Source organism: Hyla sarda, chromosome 4, assembly GCF_029499605.1.
Source record: "Hyla sarda isolate aHylSar1 chromosome 4, aHylSar1.hap1, whole genome shotgun sequence".
Taxonomy (NCBI): Eukaryota; Metazoa; Chordata; class Amphibia; order Anura; family Hylidae; genus Hyla; species Hyla sarda.
Genome location: NC_079192.1, coordinates 391,439,345 through 391,457,712, shown reverse-complemented (window position 1 = coordinate 391,457,712; position 18,368 = coordinate 391,439,345). Strand labels below are relative to the sequence as shown.

Sequence of the window (18,368 nt, the reverse complement as noted above, 5' to 3'; positions counted from 1 at the left end):
TTCCTGGCGGAGCTCTTGATGCCTCTCAGAAAAACGCATGTCAATGCGAGTGGCTAGATGAATGAGTTCATGCAGGCTAGCAGGAGTCTCTCGTGCGGCCAGAACATCTTTAATGTTGCTGGATAGGCCTTTTTTAAAGGTCGCGCAGAGAGCCTCATTATTCCAGGAAAGTTCAGAAGCAAGTGTACGGAATTGTATGGCGTACTCGCCAACGGAGGAATTACCCTGGACCAGGTTCAGCAGGGCAGTCTCAGCAGAAGAGGCTCGGGCAGGTTCCTCAAAGACACTTCGAATTTCCGAGAAGAAGGAGTGTACAGAGGCAGTGACGGGGTCATCACGGTCCCAGAGCGGTGTGGCCCATGACAGGGCTTTTCCAGACAGAAGGCTGACTACGAAAGCCACCTTAGACCTTTCAGTAGGAAACTGATCCGACATCATCTCCAAGTGCAGAGAACATTGGGAAAGAAAGCCACGGCAAAACTTAGAGTCCCCATTAAATTTGTCCGGCAAAGACAGGCGGAGGCTAGGAGTGGCCACTCGCTGCGGAAGAGGTGCAGGAGCTGGCGGAGGAGATGGTTGCTGCTGCTGTAGCTGAGACTGAATCTGCTGTAGCTGCGACTGGAGTTGCTGAGTCATGGTGGTCAAGTACGACAGCTGGTGATCTTGTTGGGCAATCTGTCGGGCTTGCTGGGCGACCAGTGTGGGGAGGTCGGCGACAACAGGCAGAGGAACTTCAGCGGGATCCATGGCCGGATCTACTGTCACGATGCCGGCTGGCAGGAGGTGGATCCTCTGTGCCAGAGAGGGATAGCGAGGACCGTGCTAGTGGACCGGTTCTAAGACACTACAGGTTTTCACCAGAGCCCGCCGCAAAGCGGGATGGTCTTGCTGCGGCGGTAGTGACCAGGTCGTATCCACTAGCAACGGCTCACCTCTCTGGCTGCTGAAGATAGGCGCGGTACAAGGGAGTAGGCAGAAGCAAAGTCGGACGTAGCAGAAGGTCGGGGGCAGGCGGCAAGGTTCGTAGTCAGGGGAGATAGCAAAGTTCTGGTACACAGGGTATAAACACACAAAAACGCTTTCACTAGGCTCTAGGGCAACAAGATCCGGCAAGGAAGTGCAAGGGAGGAGACTAGATATAGCCAGGAAACAGATGGGAACCAATTAAGCTAATTGGGCCAGGCACCAATCATTGGTGCACTGGCCCTTTAAGTCTCAGGGAGCTGGCGCGCGCGCGCCCTAGAGAGCGGAGCCGCGCGCGCCAGCACATGACCGCAGGAGACGGGAACGGGTAAGTGACCTGGGATGCGATTCGCGAGCGGGCGCGTCCCGCTGTGCGAATCGCATCCCCAACGGCCATGACAGGGCAGCGCTCCCGGTCAGCGCTGACCGGGGAGCTGCAGGGAGAAAGGCGCCGTGAGCGCTCCGGGGAGGAGCGGGGACCCGGAGCGCTAGGCGTAACAGGAACTGTATAGTTCATGTAGAAGTAGAGGACGTTAATGATAATTCCCCAGAAATCACATTTTCCACAGTGACTAATAACATTCCAGAAAATGCACCAATAGGAACAGTTGTTGGATTTATTAATGTGAAAGATGAGGATTCTGGAAAGAATGGAGAAATAAAACTAAATATATCACCAAATGTGCCTTTTAAAGTAAGATCCAATCAAAATCGTTATGCATTGGTCTCAGATGGGAATCTGGATAGGGAGGAAACCCCCCAATACACTATAGAGCTGACAGCCTCAGATTTAGGGTCTCCTCCTCTATACAGTAAAACAAGCGTCACCCTCAGGGTGTCAGATATCAATGATAATGCTCCAGTGTTTACACAGTCTACTTATAATGCTTTCATTAAGGAGAACAGTGACCCGGGGACTCTTCTATGTACAGTATCTGCTACTGACCTAGATGAGGGGGTTAATTCTGATCTGGTTTACTCCATAGTAGAGAGTCATATTGACGGCTCCTCTGTATCTTCCTTTGTTTACATTCATTCTAATGATGGGAATATATACGCTCAGCGTTCCTTTGACTATGAGCAGATCCAGGTTTTACAGATCACCATAAAGGTAGAAGACTCAGGATCTCCACAGTTATCTTCCACTGTTCCTGTCTTTATTTTCATTCTGGATACAAATGACCATCCCCCCACTCTGCTGTATCCAGAACACTCTGAAGACCTAATTGTCCAAGAGAGGATCCCAAAGTCTACAAGTGCTGGATATTTGGTGACCAAACTGTCGGCAGTGGATCTAGACTCTGGTCACAATGCCTGGTTGGTCTTTACTCTCATTGACCCCATCAATTATTCATCATTTCAAGTGTCTAAACACACAGGAGAGGTGAGAACTGTACGAGGATTACAGGAAACCGAGAACATGGAGCAACAACTTGTCATCTCTATCAGTGATCAGGGGAATCCTCCATTATCCACCACAGTGACTGTACTTGTCAGTATAGCAGATGAGGTTGTAGTGGAAAGACCAAAATCTGGTGATTTCCTGTCAAATTCCAAACCCCCATCAGATATGACTCTGTATTTAATCATTTCCCTGGTGGCCATCAGCTTAGTGTCACTTGTTACCTTCATGATACTATTGGTGAGATGTCTGAGGAAGGACAGCTATGACTACAGCAGTAGTTGTTGCTTTCTTGGTGGATCCCAATGCAAAGCCTACACAGATCAGTATCAGCCAGCTCTGTACCTGAACACAGACGGGACCTTAAAATACATGGAGGTCAGGATGGTTCCTCCAGGATCTCAGGGGCAGAGTTACCAAACGCATCTACCCCCTGCCCCGGTGCCACCAGATTTCAGTATTGTGCAGCCTATAAATTATCCTCAGTTAAATGATATATATCAAGAAGCCTCATCTGAGGGGGATTCACTCAATGATCCAAACAATGTAAGTAACAATTTATTATTATGATAACATGTTAAATAGCTTAGGGGCAAAACTGAATTTTAGGCCAAGTAAAATAATGTATTTAAATATTACATGTTCATTTTTTTTTACTACAGTATTGTTATATTAGTTTGTTATGGATTAAACATTAGTCACCCTTTGCTGGTTGATGCATTTTTGTGATCAGAGAGTGTACTTGGAGTTGTTTTGCTGCTTGAGGGTGTACTACAGTAGTTTCGCTGTCTCAGAGGAGCACACCAGTACTAAACATGGTACATCATTTTTGATGGACTCTATTACAGGATCTGTTGCCTATCAATATCAATGTTCACCTTTATGAGACTATATGTAACATAGAATTAAAAATAAGGAGAGTAAAATGTTTTGTAATTACATGTTATTGTCTGTAAACTGCAGAGAAATAACATTTACCTCTTGGTTCCCTAGAAATCTGACACAAGGTTCTTGTCTAGAATTTGTCATTAATAATATGTACCCTACCTTGGTGAAACTGCTTCTCTACTTCCTGCAGCTACAATAACCTGTACATTATTTAATGAATTTATGTGCTAGAAATTGGAATAAAAGACTTTATGGTCATTATCCATATATATATATATATATATATATATATATATATTTTTTTTTTTTTTTTTTTTTTTTTACTAATAACATATAATTATTTATTTTTGTGCTTCTATAGAGTAAACTATACTACTCGTTTGCTACTATACAAATATACAGTATAACCATTATGGAGACACTGATTGGTAAGGTATTTTTTTTTATAAATGAGAAGATTTTCTTCATATAACTTATTGTAACACTCATGGTTAGAAGACAGGAACACTGGAGGTAGTTGATCCGTTGGACCTGTGGGGCTGATGATGCGGGCCGTACCAGGGAGCGGAATCTGAGGTGCTGCTGGTTTTTGCCAGAGCCTGCTGCAAAACGGATGGTCTTGCTGCGGTAGGCGGCACCCAGGTCGCTACCCCTGGCACGACTCGACCACACAGGCAGCTAAGGAGTTTCGAGGCACAGAAGGGATACAGCAACTCATAGTCAGGATAGCAGAAGGTCAAGGCAGGCAGCACAGAAGCATAGTCAGGAACATAGCAAAAGGTCAGTGGGCAGGCAGCACAGGAGCAAGGTCAGGTCACAGAACAAGGGATCAGAAACACAGTAAGGCAAAACTCAGGTAACGCTTTCTCAATGGCACAAGGCCACAAATATCCGGCAGGTATGTGTGGTTGGTGCAGGAATTTATAAATGAGACACAGGCGTACTGGCCCTTTAAATCTTTTAGCTCCGGCGTGCGCACGCCCTAGGAGATGGGGGACACATGTTAGAGCTAAGAGGCAGGGGAGGAGACAGCAGAGAACCGAGGTGAGTGACGGGCTTGCATTCGCATGCAGGCGCGTCCCACGATGCGAATCCCAGCCCCGCCAGCTGGAGTTGAGAGCGGGGCAATGTCCTCATGGCCAGCGCGTGCGGCCAGAGCGCAACCCGTAACCCTTATCATATAATTAGGATTTTTCAATATTTGGTTAATGATTGAGATTTAGCTAAAACACAATGGGACAGTTCAACACTGTCTAAGATAATACTGTGTAATTATTAATGGCAGTCCTTGTTTTTTGGAAAACTGCCACTGCAGTTTTTGAACAATGGTCAGAAGTGGATCAAGTAGGGAGGAGAAGTATAGGTCTTTCCTTTATATTTTCCATTCCTTTTGAATACACTTCTGGCTTTGGCTCAAAAACAGCAGTGGCAGTTTTTTTAAAAATGCTAGAAAAAACCTGTGAGGAAACTTACCTAATAATACCCAACTGCGTATGTAGTAAACTGTTTAAACTGTAATTTAATAACTCCTTAACAGTAAACTTTATTATAGTACTTAAACAACAATCCAGAAGCAATACAAAGCAGTCTCTAGGAGGTCAGCAGCATCTAACAAAGTCTCTAGAAAACCATATTCAGCAGCTCATAGCAGGCTCTTGTCAGTACCTTACCCGTAGGCTCTGTAGTAGTCCATATGCAACAAGTTTGGCAACTAAGATCAGCTCTCAAGGGGTATATAGATAGAGACATATACCCCCAGTCTCACATTGCCCACTAGTCTCTAAAAAACAAGACAAGTCCTGCTGAATATTAATTCACCCTCACTTTATGCATTATTAACTCTGAGATGCTTTTACTTATAAATTTGATTCTGATATTGTTTTTTTTTTGTGACATATTCTACTTTAAGATAGTAGTAACTTTTGGTAATTCTTGCATCATTTCTTTGTGAAAAAATACAAAATGAAATTCATGAAAGATTTAAAAAATTAGCATTTTTCAAAATTTTAAATGCTCTGCTTGTAAGGAAAATGGTCATTCCAAATGAATGCGATATTGATTTACATATACACTTTGTCTACTTTATTTTAGCATCATAAAGTTGACATATTTTGACTTTTTGAAGACATTAGAGGGCAAAGTTTAGCATCAATTTTCCAATTTTTCACAAAAATTTTAAAATCTGATTTTTGTTCAGGGACCATTTCAGTTTCAAGTGGATTTGAGGGCCCTTCTCCTTAGAAATCCCCCATAAATGACTCCATTATAAAAATTTCACCCCTTGAATGATTCAAAATGACTTTCAGAAAGTTTGTTAACTCTTTAGGTGTTTCACTCTCATTTTTTACTTTTATATGTTGTAGCCCCAATTTTTTCATTTTCACAAATGTTAAAAGGAGAAAAAGCCCCACAAAATTTTGTAACTTTCTCCCGAATACGGAAATACCCCATATGTGGATGTAAAATGCTGTGCAGACACATGACAAAGCTCAGAAGGGAAGGAGTGCCATTTGGCTTTTGGAGAAGGAATTTAGCTGGAATAGTGTTTGGGGGCCATGTCACATTTATAAAGCCCCCATGGTGCTCAAACAGTAGAAATCCCCTAATGTGACACCATTTTGGAAACAACACCCCTCAAGGAATATAATAAGGGTGCAGCGAGCATTTACACCCTGCAGGTGTATACGAACGGAACCAATTCTCAAGTGTGTGCATTGCACTGGTAAACATAACCACTATGCTGTCACGATGTGAAGACATATTTCATCAGATCAAAATTAATGTGTACAGTAAGCAGCTTAAAACTTACCCAAAAATGGTCTTAAAGGAACTGCCAATAGTAAACCAGTCAAAGTTCAGATGGGGCATTACCAGCAACAGCCAGGTAAGCAGTCAGATTTCATTATTCATTTTGCAACTGCCTTCTTGAAAAAAAAAAAAAAAACGTTTGGTTGCTGAAGGCAACTGCTCCACTGGTCATCTGTGCAAGCTTTGATAAATCTCCTCCCAGTAGGTTTAAAATGATAGATTACAGATTGTAGCAGGAGCTAATTTCTAATTTTAATTCAGATTTATATGGTAGCACAAGTTCTATACAACTGGAATAGATGATTATAAAGTAAGACTGGAGTGAGTGTTTCAGATATTTTTCTTCTCTTTTTCTTCTCTACATATTTGCTGCGTTTTCACTTTTGTCCAGTAGAGGGTAGACTTGTCCAGTCCTTTATTTCAGTAATACTAGAGAATGTGCTCATGTCAGCTGAGCGCTCTCCTCCCCCTGGCTCAGTGATTCACCCTCCCATCGTTTCTCTCACACAAAGAAGAGCTGCTGCTCCAATGAGAGCCCTGTGGATGTTATTTCTCCTTGGATTTACTGATTTTTCCTGGGGTAGAACTGTGAATACATGACCCTCATGTATATTGGATTACGCTGAATCTACATGACATCAAATATCAAGACAATCACCTAAGATATGGACATCAGAGGCTTTTGTCAGTGCTGGAAATGGCAAGTAGTCTGCTCCTTTCTCCTTTGTAGCTGGGGCTGGGTCTCTGGGCAGCTGCGTTATTCTATTGTTGAGGAGTCTGAGCCGGGGACATTGGTAGGAAATGTAGCTCAGGATCTGGGGATAAAACGTGCAGAGATCTCTCAGCGCAGGATACATCTGAGATCTGAGAAATACCAAAAATATTTCAGTGTAAATCAGGGGAATGGAGGGTTGGTTGTGAAGGAGAGGATTGATAGGGAGAGCCTGTGTGGATCTAGTCCCCGCTGTTTACTGCAGTTAGAGGTTGTGGCTGAGAATCCTGTGGAGCTTTTTACTCTAGAAATAGAGATTCTGGATACTAATGATAATTCTCCCACATTCTCATCTGATGATCATACTATAGAGATCACAGAATTAGTAGCAAGTCCTGGTGCACGATTTGCTTTAGAGATTGCAAAGGATTTAGATGTTGGTGTGAATGGTGTCAGTCAGTATACATTGAATACAAATCCTTATTTCTCATTGTCTGTGAAGAATCGTAAGGATGGAACGCTCATCCCTCAGCTGATACTAGAAAAGGTTTTAGATAGAGAAGAAAAAGCAGAACATAACCTGATTCTCACAGCTATAGATGGAGGAGAACCAGCCAGATCAGGGACCTGCAGAATAACAATAGTTGTATTAGATATTAATGATAATCCTCCAGTCTTCAATCAGTCAGTATATAAGATCAGTATTAGGGAGAATCTGCCATTGAAAACTGTGATATTAACACTGAACGCAACAGATCAGGATGACGGAGCAAATGGGGAAATTCAATATTCCTTTGATGGTCACACATCTGAATCTGCTAGAGAAATATTTTCTCTAAATGAGCAAAATGGGGAAATTTATGTCAATGGAGTTTTGGATTTTGAAGAACAAAGCTATTATGAATTATCTATTAAAGCTTCAGACAAAGGATTTCCTAAATTACAGGGTAATTGTATAGTTCAATTGGAAATAGAAGATGTGAATGACAACCGCCCTGAAATTACATTTACCTCATTGGCTAAAGACATTTCAGAAAACACTGCATCTGGGGATGTTATAGGATTTATTAATGTGAGAGATGAGGATTCTGGGAAAAATGGAGAAATTAGACTGGATTTATCACCACATGTGCCTTTTAAAATTAGATCTCTTAAAAATCGCTATGCATTGGTCACAGATGGGAATCTGGATAGAGAGGAAAATCCCCAATACACTATAGAGCTGACAGCCTCAGATTTAGGGTCTCCTCCTCTATACAGTAAAACAAGCGTCACCCTCAGGGTGTCAGATATCAATGATAATGCTCCAGTGTTCACACAGTCTACTTATAATGCTTTCATTAAGGAGAACAGTGACCCGGGGACTCTTCTATGTACAGTTTCTGCCACTGACCTAGATGAAGGGGTTAATTCTGATCTGGTTTACTCCATAGTTGAGAGTCATATTGACGGCTCCTCTGTATCCTCCTTTGTTTACATTCATTCTAATGATGGGAATATATACGCTCAGCGTTCCTTTGACTATGAGCAGATCCAGGTTTTACAGATCACCATAAAGGTAGAAGACTCAGGATCTCCACAGTTATCTTCCACTATTTCTGTCTTTATCTTCATTTTGGATACAAATGACCATCCCCCCACTCTGCTGTATCCAGAACACTCTGAAGACCTCATTGTCCAACAGAGGATCCCAAAGTCTACAAGTGCTGGATATTTGGTGACCAAACTGTCGGCAGTGGATCTGGACTCTGGTCACAATGCCTGGTTGGTCTTTACTCTCATTGACCCCATCAATTATTCATCATTTCAAGTGTCTAAACACACAGGAGAGGTGAGAACTGTACGAGGATTACAGGAAACCGAGAACATGGAGCAACAACTTGTCATCTCTATCAGTGATCAGGGGAATCCTCCATTATCCACCACAGTGACTGTACTTGTCAGTATAGCAGATGAGGTTGTGGTGGAAAGACCAAAATCTGGTGACTTCCTGACAAATTCCAAACCCCCATCAGATATGACTCTGTATTTAATCATTTCCCTGGTGGCCATCAGCTTAGTGTCACTTGTTACCTTCATGATACTATTGGTGAGATGTCTGAGGAAGGACAGCTATGACTACAGCAGTAGTTGTTGTCTTCTTGGAGGATCCCAATCCAAAGCCTACACAGATCAGTATCAGCCAGCTCTGTACCTGAACACAGACGGGACCTTAAAATACATGGAGGTCAGGATGGTTCCTCCAGGATCCCAGGGGCAGAGTTACCAAACTCATTTACCCCCAGCCCCAGAGCCACAAGATTTCAGTATTGTGCAGCCTATAAATTATCCTCAGTTAAAGGATATATATCAAGAAGCCTCATCTGAGGGGGATTCACTGAATGATCCAAACAATGTAAGTCCCAATATAATAGTATGATAACGTTAACATCGTTTGCATTAACTCCCATTTGATTACCCTTTGGTCTCTTTTATTTAAGCAACATCTAACTGTAATAGTTACTAAAGTAGAATCTATTTTCAGGGAAAAAGGTTTTACGAACACCTTTCTTCCCAAACCTGTAACCCCGTGAGGGCAAAGCCTTTTTTGGCCTTGGGAAACACAGGACATTTTTATTTTTACTTTTTGGTTTTTCCTCCTTGCCTTTTAAGAGCCATAAGTCTTTTTATCCACTGATCCATATTAGGGCTTGTTTTTTGCACGATGTATGGCGCAACAAAAACAAAAAATGTGTGTGTGGGGGGGGGGATTAAAAAGTAAAACACAATTTAGCAACTTTTGGAGTTTTTTTTTTTTTTTAAAGGATTGAAGTTAATGGCAAATCTGACATGTTCTCTTTGCACTGCTGTTTGATATTATTAAAAAGAGACCTATGTGTACAGACTTTTCTATTTTGAGCTGCTTTTAAATAAGTCAAACTTTTGAAACAAAATAAATAAGTTTATTATTGTCCTATTGTAACCCGCTATAGATTTTTTATTTTTCTTTATACGGTGCTGTATGAGGGCTATTTTTTTTTCACTGTGATTTGTATCGATACCACATTTGCATATATGTGACTTTTTGATTACTTTTTATTCATTTTTGATGTGACCAAAATCAGCAATTTTGGACTTTTTTTTGTTTGGATAATTGTACATTCATTCATACTATAATATAATTTTTCATAACACCTGAAAAGAGGAGAGTGTTACATTTTTATTGTTTCACTTTTACACTTTTATTTTTTACAGATTTTTTAAGTTCCCACAAGAAACTATTCATAGTAATCTTTTGATTGCTAAAACTGTTCTTTGCTATGCATCTGAAAGATCAAAGATGGGCATCCGCCTGATTGCAGCTGGGACCCATGGCCTATGGAATGAGTGCAGCTCCTGTGCTCATTTCATAGCCCGGCAGAGACCCAGGACATACCTGTGCATCCTAGTGCCCCAATAACCAGGCAGGGGAGTACGCCCTGCATCCTCTAGGTGTTAGTAATTTGTTTTTGTAAGTGTTCTTATATACCTTATGATATAATAAAGAATATTATACATTTCGTTCCTGATTGGGATTTAGCATATCTTGCCTTTGTCTATGGTTGTGCCTACTTGGATATATTTTACAGCTGTTAAGAATGAACTGAAATATAGAAAGCAAACTATAGATGGGTGTAAATATTAGATTCTTATAGGTAACCTGATATGTAAGTTATTTAATACTTGATGCATAGTTGTAGACGTTTCTGTCCCTCTTGGATTGTACTCTTTAAAGGGGTACTCCGGTGAAAACCTTTTTTCTTTTAAATCAACTGGTGCAAGAAAGTTAAACAGATTTGTAAATTACTTCTATTAAAAAATCTTAATCCTTCCTGTACTTATTAGCTGCTGGATTCTACAGAGGAAATTCTTTTCTTTTTGAAATTCTCTCTGATGACATCATGAGCACAGTGCTCTTTGCTGACATCATTATAATAATAACTATATTTATTGTTGTCCTTAGTGGGAGTTGAACCCAAGGCCCCAGCAGTGCAAGGCAGCAGTGCTAACCACTAAGCCACTATGCTGACTTTAGCATATATCTGCTATGCACGGTTGCTAAAATAGACAGAGATGTCAGTAGAGATCACTGTGGTCGTGATGCCATCAGTGTTGCAAAAAGAAAGGAATTTCCTCTGTAGCATTCCGCAGCTAACAAGTACTGGAAGGATTAAGATTATTTAATAGAAGTAATTTACAAATATGTTTAACTTTCTGGCACCAGTTGATTTAAAAGAAAAAAGGTTTTCACCGGAGTACCCCTTTAAGTATTGCTAAGAAAAAATAATCAAAATAATGTAACTATTGATGTTCAACAAATAATGCAAACTATACAAAATTATTTAAAATATTTATATCTATAAAGTCATTACCAAAGGACACAGGGCACACGATGCTAGATGCAGATAATTTATAGCTAACTTTTAATTGGCCAAGATAGGTGTATATATAGATATAACCATGATGGCATTTATAGGTATATAAAATGAACATAATTACTGTAAAAAAAAGATGCATCACACCACTTTTGGTCTATTTTTATGATCAAATATGAAGGTTTTTATAATGTTAGTCTAAATAATGTAAAGGTTCTGGTTTTGAAATGGAAAATGTACTAATGCTAGATTTAAAAAATAAAAATAAATAGCCAGTTTGGAGAACTATAGGACCAGTATGAGTATATGTATACATATTATTAGGGAAGGCTTAGAAGAGAGCATATAAATATTAAGGATTCCAAAGGGGAGATTTAGGACAGAAAAAAAAATAAAAAATACATATATATATATATATATATATATATATATATATAAATATATATGTCAGAACAGTAACACAAGCCATGTATGAGTAATGTAGATAGAGAACAATCATGTTGGTCATAGCCTAGGCAGCGTGAATAATGGTAATTTGGAGGAATTAAGCTTGTCATCCTAATAAAAGCCCTCTATCTGCACGTCAGGTGTAGGTTAGGTTTCAATTGTGCCTACACAGAAAGTCTATGATGAACAAGAGGCCTGTTTTATAATGTAAATTGCTATTGTGTTCTATTATATCATTAATAAAGAACATATCATTGTAAAAGTGTTACTCATACTGTCATGGCTATGACCAACATCCTTGTGCTTAATCTACATTACTAATACATATGATACTCAAGGGTACTGTTCAGGAGGGACCAAACTATGCACTTTTAAGTAGAGCCATCTGTTTATGAATGAAATACATGTAAAAGTGCATTAGGAGACATTGCAGAATATTTTGGAAATGATTTTATCCTTCAAAGAGCACTACTATGTTGGTTATATAGAGTGCCAAATATATTTTTTTACAGATTCATTAACCTTTACTTTTCCTGTAGTTTAGATAAAGATTGCAATTTAAGGGGTAATTTATAAATAAATAAATTTATGGGAAATGTATTAATAGATAAATCTTAAATGTAAATATTGTATTTATCTATGTTTTGAGACCCAGTGATTGTTTTGTAAATAAAGAGGTAGATTTATTCAAACCTGTACAGAGGAAAAATGGACCAGTTGCACATAGCAACCAATCAGCCACTGGCGATAGGACCGCGCGGCACTGCGCCATCACCATTGATGCTATGCAGTGTTCGCGGACTTCCGCGCAAAGAAGGAACATGTTCCTTCTTTGCGTGGAACAATTTCAGCAGCGGAATTGTCCGCCGCTGAAATTCCGCAGTGTGAACGGGTCTCGAAACCTGTCTATGCTCTATGAAGATGATAACTGATTACTGAATGTCTGAGGTTTCCATGGCTGACAGATATTAAATGTGTTTGTTAATAAGATTTCATTTAGCACAGAGGTGTCACGTAGTTACTATAGTATTGGCCACTTATAATGTTAATTAAAGGAAGAGTCTTTGGATTGTTTCCTTAGAAAACTGTGGGGAATCATTGTATATTGGTGAAGTCCAATTGTAATATAAATAGTATAACACATAATTTATGGGTAAATCTTATAGAATAAAAAGTCATAATAAATTGTTTAACATAGGAGGATCTTAGGAGTCTAGATATTGTGCATGGCTTCAACTCAGCTGGTATTTAGATAAAAGAACAATGGGCTTCATTTACTAAGAGTTTCAGGTTTTTACTAGTGGAAAAAGTTGTTTCAGACTTGCAGGATTCCTCTCTATTTACTATTGGGAAAAGTTGGGAACATTTTCTGACCAGCTTTTTCTAGGTCGATATTTCCAGCCATTTTCCCACAGGATTTTCTGTGAATTCAACAGTAAATCGGTTGGGTTGTGAAACCACGCCCCTTTTTGTGCCAACCATGCCCCATTTGCGACAGACCACATCCCCTTTTCAGCTTTTCACAGTGCAATGTCGGGTTTGTTGGATTTTTCAGGCGCACACTGTTGCAAACTGGCGCAGTTTGGCGCAGACATTTCTCAGACACTCTGCGCCAAAATAACCAGTAAATGAGGCCCAATGTGTGCTAACCCAATGTTAGGGGACAAGGGGCAAGTAAGAGTATGAAACAATGATGATAGTAATGTAACAAGTAATGATAAGGGCCTCGTAGCAAAATCATTACTTGTATAATAAAAAAATGCTCCAATTAAATGATGTTATGATTAAATTGATGGTTTATGACCCTAAAGGTCATTATTTGTGTTCAAACAATATAGACTGATTTTTTTTAGCTAATATGTGGAAGGTTATCTTTAAGTTTTATTTTTTGTTATATTATTTTCTTTATAAATAACCAAATAATGTACCTTGATCATGCCATATTATTTTAGAATAGCAGCTTATTCTTAATATTTGTAACTTGGTACCTGATAGGTAGTCATGGAAAATGAAGAACTGTGTAAAAAAAAAAAGGTCATAATAGTTTATATACGTAATAAATAGATATACATAGTTGGACACTGTGTGTGTAAGTGTATAATGAATTCCATTATACTTAAAGCTTTATTTCTAATCTAATCGATAGCACTTGAACATATTATTATAATCCAAGTGTATTTTTGCAATTCTACAATATTGCCCTGTTGTCTCCTGAATATTTTCTGTATTCTCACTATTAGCCAGTAGAGGGTAGACTTGTCCAGTCCTTTATTTCAGTAATACTAGAGAATGTGCTCATGTCAGCTGTGTGCTCTCCTCCCCCTGGCTCAGTGATTCACCCTCCCATCGTTTCTCTCACACAAAGAAGAGCTGCTGCTCCGATGAGAGCCCTGTGGATGTTATTTCTCCTTGGATTTACTGATTTTTCCTGGGGTAGAACTGTGAATACATGACCCTCATGTATATTGGATTACACTGGATCTACATGACATCAAATATCAAGACAATCACCTAAGATATGGACATCAGAGGCTTTTGTCAGTGCTGGAAATGGCAAGTAGTCTGCTCCTTTCTCCTTTGTAGCTGGGGCTGGGTCTCTGGGCAGCTGCGTTATTCTATTGTTGAGGAGTGTGAGCAGGGGACATTGGTAGGAAATGTAGCTCAGGATCTGGGGATAAAACGTGCAAAGATCTCTCAGCGCAGGATACATCTGAGATCTGAGAAATACCAAAAATATTTCAGTGCAAATCAGGGGAATGGAGGGTTGGTTGTGAAGGAGAGGATTGATAGGGAGAGCCTGTGTGGATCTAGTCCCCGCTGTTTACTGCAGTTAGAGGTTGTGGCTGAGAATCCTGTGGAGCTTTTTACTCTAGAAATAGAGATTCTGGATATTAATGATAATTCTCCCACATTCTCATCTAATGATCGTATCATTAAGATCACAGAAATATTTGCAGGTTCTGGTGCCCGATTTGCATTAGAAATTGCTGAGGATTTAGATGTCGGTGTGAATGGTGTCAGTCAGTATACATTGAATACAAATCCTTATTTTTCATTGTCTGTGAAGAATCGTAAGGATGGAACGCTCATCCCTCAGCTGATACTAGAGAAGGTTTTAGATAGAGAAGAAAAAGCAGAACATAACCTGATTCTCACAGCTATAGATGGAGGAGAACCAGCCAGATCAGGGACCTGCAGAATAACAATAGTTGTATTAGATATTAATGATAATCCTCCAGTCTTCAATCAGTCAGTATATAAGATCAGTATTAGGGAGAATCTGCCATTGAAAACTCTGATATTAAAACTGAACGCAACAGATCAGGATGATGGAGCAAATGGGGAAATTCAATATTCATTTGATGATCACACATCTAAATCTACTAGAGAAATATTTTCTTTAAATGAACAAAATGGAGAAATTTATATTAATGGATGTGTTAATTTTGAAAAACAAAGCTTTTATGAATTATCTATTAAAGCAGAAGACAAAGGATCACCTGTTTTAGAGGGGAGCTGCATAGTTCATGTAGAAGTAGAGGATGTTAATGATAATTCCCCAGAAATCACATTTTTCACAGTGACTAATAACATCCCAGAAAATGCACCAATAGGAACAGTTGTTGGATTTATTAATGTAAAAGATGAGGATTCTGGAAAGAATGGAGAAATACAACTAAATACATCACCAAATGTGCCTTTTAAAATAAGATCCAATCAAAATCGCTATGCATTGGTCACAGATGGGAATCTGGATAGAGAGGAAACCCCCCAATACACTATAGAGCTGACAGCCTCAGATTTAGGGTCTCCTCCTCTATACAGTAAAACAAGCGTCACCCTCAGGGTGTCCGATATCAATGATAATGCTCCAGTGTTCACACAGTCTGCTTATAATGCTTTCATTAAGGAGAACAGTGACCCGGGGACTCTTCTATGTACAGTATCTGCTACTGACCTAGATGAGGGGGTTAATTCTGATCTGGTTTACTCCATAGTAGAGAGTCATATTGACGGCTCCTCTGTATCCTCCTTTGTTTACATTCATTCAAATGATGGGAATATATACGCTCAGCGTTCCTTTGACTATGAGCAGATCCAGGTTTTACAGATCACCATAAAGGTAGAAGACTCAGGATCTCCACAGTTATCTTCCACTGTTCCTGTCTTTATCTTCATTCTGGATACAAATGACCATCCCCCCACTCTGCTGTATCCAGAACACTCTGAAGACCTCATTGTCCAAGAGAGGATCCCAAAGTCTACAAGTGCTGGATATTTGGTGACCAAACTGTCGGCAGTGGATCTGGACTCTGGTCACAATGCCTGGTTGGTTTTTACTCTCATTGACCCCATCAATTATTCATCATTTCAAGTGTCTAAACACACAGGAGAGGTGAGAACTGTACGAGGATTACAGGAAACCGAGAACATGGAGCAACAACTTGTCATCTCTATCAGTGATCAGGGGAATCCTCCATTATCCACCACAGTGACTGTACTTGTCAGTATAGCAGATGAGTTTGTAGTGGAAAGACCGAAATCTGGTGACTTCCTGACAAATCCCAAACCCCCATCAGATATGACTCTGTATTTAATCATTTCCCTGGTGGCCATCAGCTTAGTGTCACTTGTTACCTTCATGATACTATTGGTGAGATGTCTGAGGAAGGACAGCTATGAATACAGCAGTAGTTGTTGTCTTCTTGGTGGATCCCAATCCAAAGCCTACACAGATCAGTATCAGCCAGCTCTGTACCTGAACACAGATGGGACCTTAAAATACATGGAGGTCAGGATGGTTCCTCCAGGATCCCAGGGGCAGAGTTACCAAACTCATTTACCCCCAGCCCCAGAGCCACAAGATTTCAGTATTGTGCAGCCTATAAATTATCCTCAGTTAAAGGATATATATCAAGAAGCCTCATCTGAGGGGGATTCACTGAATGATGCAAACAATGTAAGTAATTTTATATGGTATGATAGGATATTGTATCATGATTTGTGTATATGCAAATTTGAAACATAAATCAAATTGCATAATGGATTTATAAATACTGCTTTTTACTTCATTTTATAGATAGTGTTTTTTTTTTTTCAAAAGGGTACACTCATCTTGGACATTTCTGACATATGCACAGCATGTTCCATCAATGTCTGATAGATGCAGATCTCCCTTCTATGAACCATAGCTTCTTGTGTAGCTGCTGCTGCCAAGATAAACAAGGCATAATACCACAGTATCTCATTGGGTGCGATTCAAGTAAGTGCATGTGAGGGTGATACATAAATAATGCTGTATGCATCACCGCACACTATATTCAATAGGCTGTGTATTCTCCCAGCCTGCCCAGTGAATGTGTATGTCAGCTGTTAGGTGATCACCAATGCTGTATGCAAAGCTACAAAGTGTAGTACATATTCACCTGGCTGCCTGATCTCAATTTCGGCACAGTGGATGTTAGGTGAGTGAAGATGCATACACTACTGTTTAGGAGCAGGGAGTCCAGCCTATAACAGGAGTTGCTGCTTTGGTGAGTACATACCATAGTGCATTACGCTGATTGTGTATCAAGTTATGGAAACAGGGTAATGTGGCAACAAACATGGTGGTTGTGGATACATTTGAAATTTGAGATTGAGGGCCCTGGCCTGCTCATCCAAACAAATTTAGCCTGCTCATTTAAACAAGTAATTTTACATAATTTATATCTCTTGCTCACAGAGCTACGCTATTTTTCTAACTCCCATTAACACCAATGCGAGCTAAACAAACTGTATAACAGACTCCACTCACCTGTCTTCGGCTTCACAACTTCTTATCACAGCCGCAATCAGAGCAGAGGTGGCAGGGGAACCTTCCATTTTGAGATCGGTAGTGGTGGCAAAGTTGGGACCTAAATCTGTCCGACATTTATTAAATACCCTGCCATAAATGTCCCATTTGTTAATACCAGTCTAACATGTCATCGGTGAAAAGAATTAGTCTATGGAGGTTTATTTTATCCCAGGTGCTTCTGAATGAAGAGGCCCAATGACTTAATTGCTGCAATTTTATGAAACAATATTAAAAATTATTTTTAATGGGTCATGTTATAGATTTTGTATTTGGGCACAGGGGCTAAGCATTTCACCTTTTTCAATTAGATCCTATATGATAGTAATAAAAATTTAAATGTCCATTATTTTCCTATATTTTGTGTGCTGCACTCTTTATACACACTGGTGTGATGCCAAGCAATGAACTACAATGTATCAAGAGACACTTTGCTCTTGAGCTGTTATAGTTAGGTCTCATCTTATGTGTATATGTTTTGTTCTAATAAAATGGCTGGATTTTATTTTAATCAAGAAAGTGACTGGAAGTGCAGGAATAATATCGGCACTGGACGAATGGAGGTAGTGGGACCACAAACGTAAAAAACAGGTCTGTTCAATCAGTAGCGATGCAACGTGCCAATATGCAGAGATGGAAGACTGATGAAGCTGCGCATGCGCAGTGAAACGCATTGCATCTCTGCTGATTAAATAGACCTGTTTTTTGCATTTGTGGTTCCGCTACCTCCATTCGTCCAGTGCCGATATTATTCCTGCACTTCCAGTCACTTTCTTGATCAAATCTCTTCAGGAAGGCTGCAGACGATCTACTGATAGTTCCACGTGCTCCCCATTGTTGTGTGTGTTTACACAACCTACTCTGCTAAGCGGCTGTTGGTCCCCCCCCCCCCCCCTCCCTGAGATCCTACGCACGGAG

General features: G+C 39.9%; 2 protein-coding genes across 28 annotated transcripts in view; both read left to right on the top strand.

The window, feature by feature from the left end:
• Positions 1 to 18,368, top strand: part of LOC130267390 (protocadherin gamma-C5-like) — a 571,493-nt gene that overhangs the window by 277,795 nt on the left and 275,330 nt on the right. The window lies entirely within an intron of this gene.
• On the top strand, positions 6,591 to 9,368 carry LOC130267393 (protocadherin gamma-C5-like). The gene has a single exon (XM_056517142.1). The coding sequence runs from the start codon at positions 6,727 to 6,729 to the stop codon at positions 9,190 to 9,192; it is 2,466 nt and encodes an 821-aa protein (XP_056373117.1). The 5' UTR covers positions 6,591 to 6,726; the 3' UTR covers positions 9,193 to 9,368.

What these genes read in the sequence shown, in the direction of transcription:
- LOC130267393 (XM_056517142.1), top strand. Translation starts at nt 6,727, where the DNA reads ATGGACATCAGAGGCTTTTGTCAGTGCTGGAAATGGCAAGTAGTCTGC.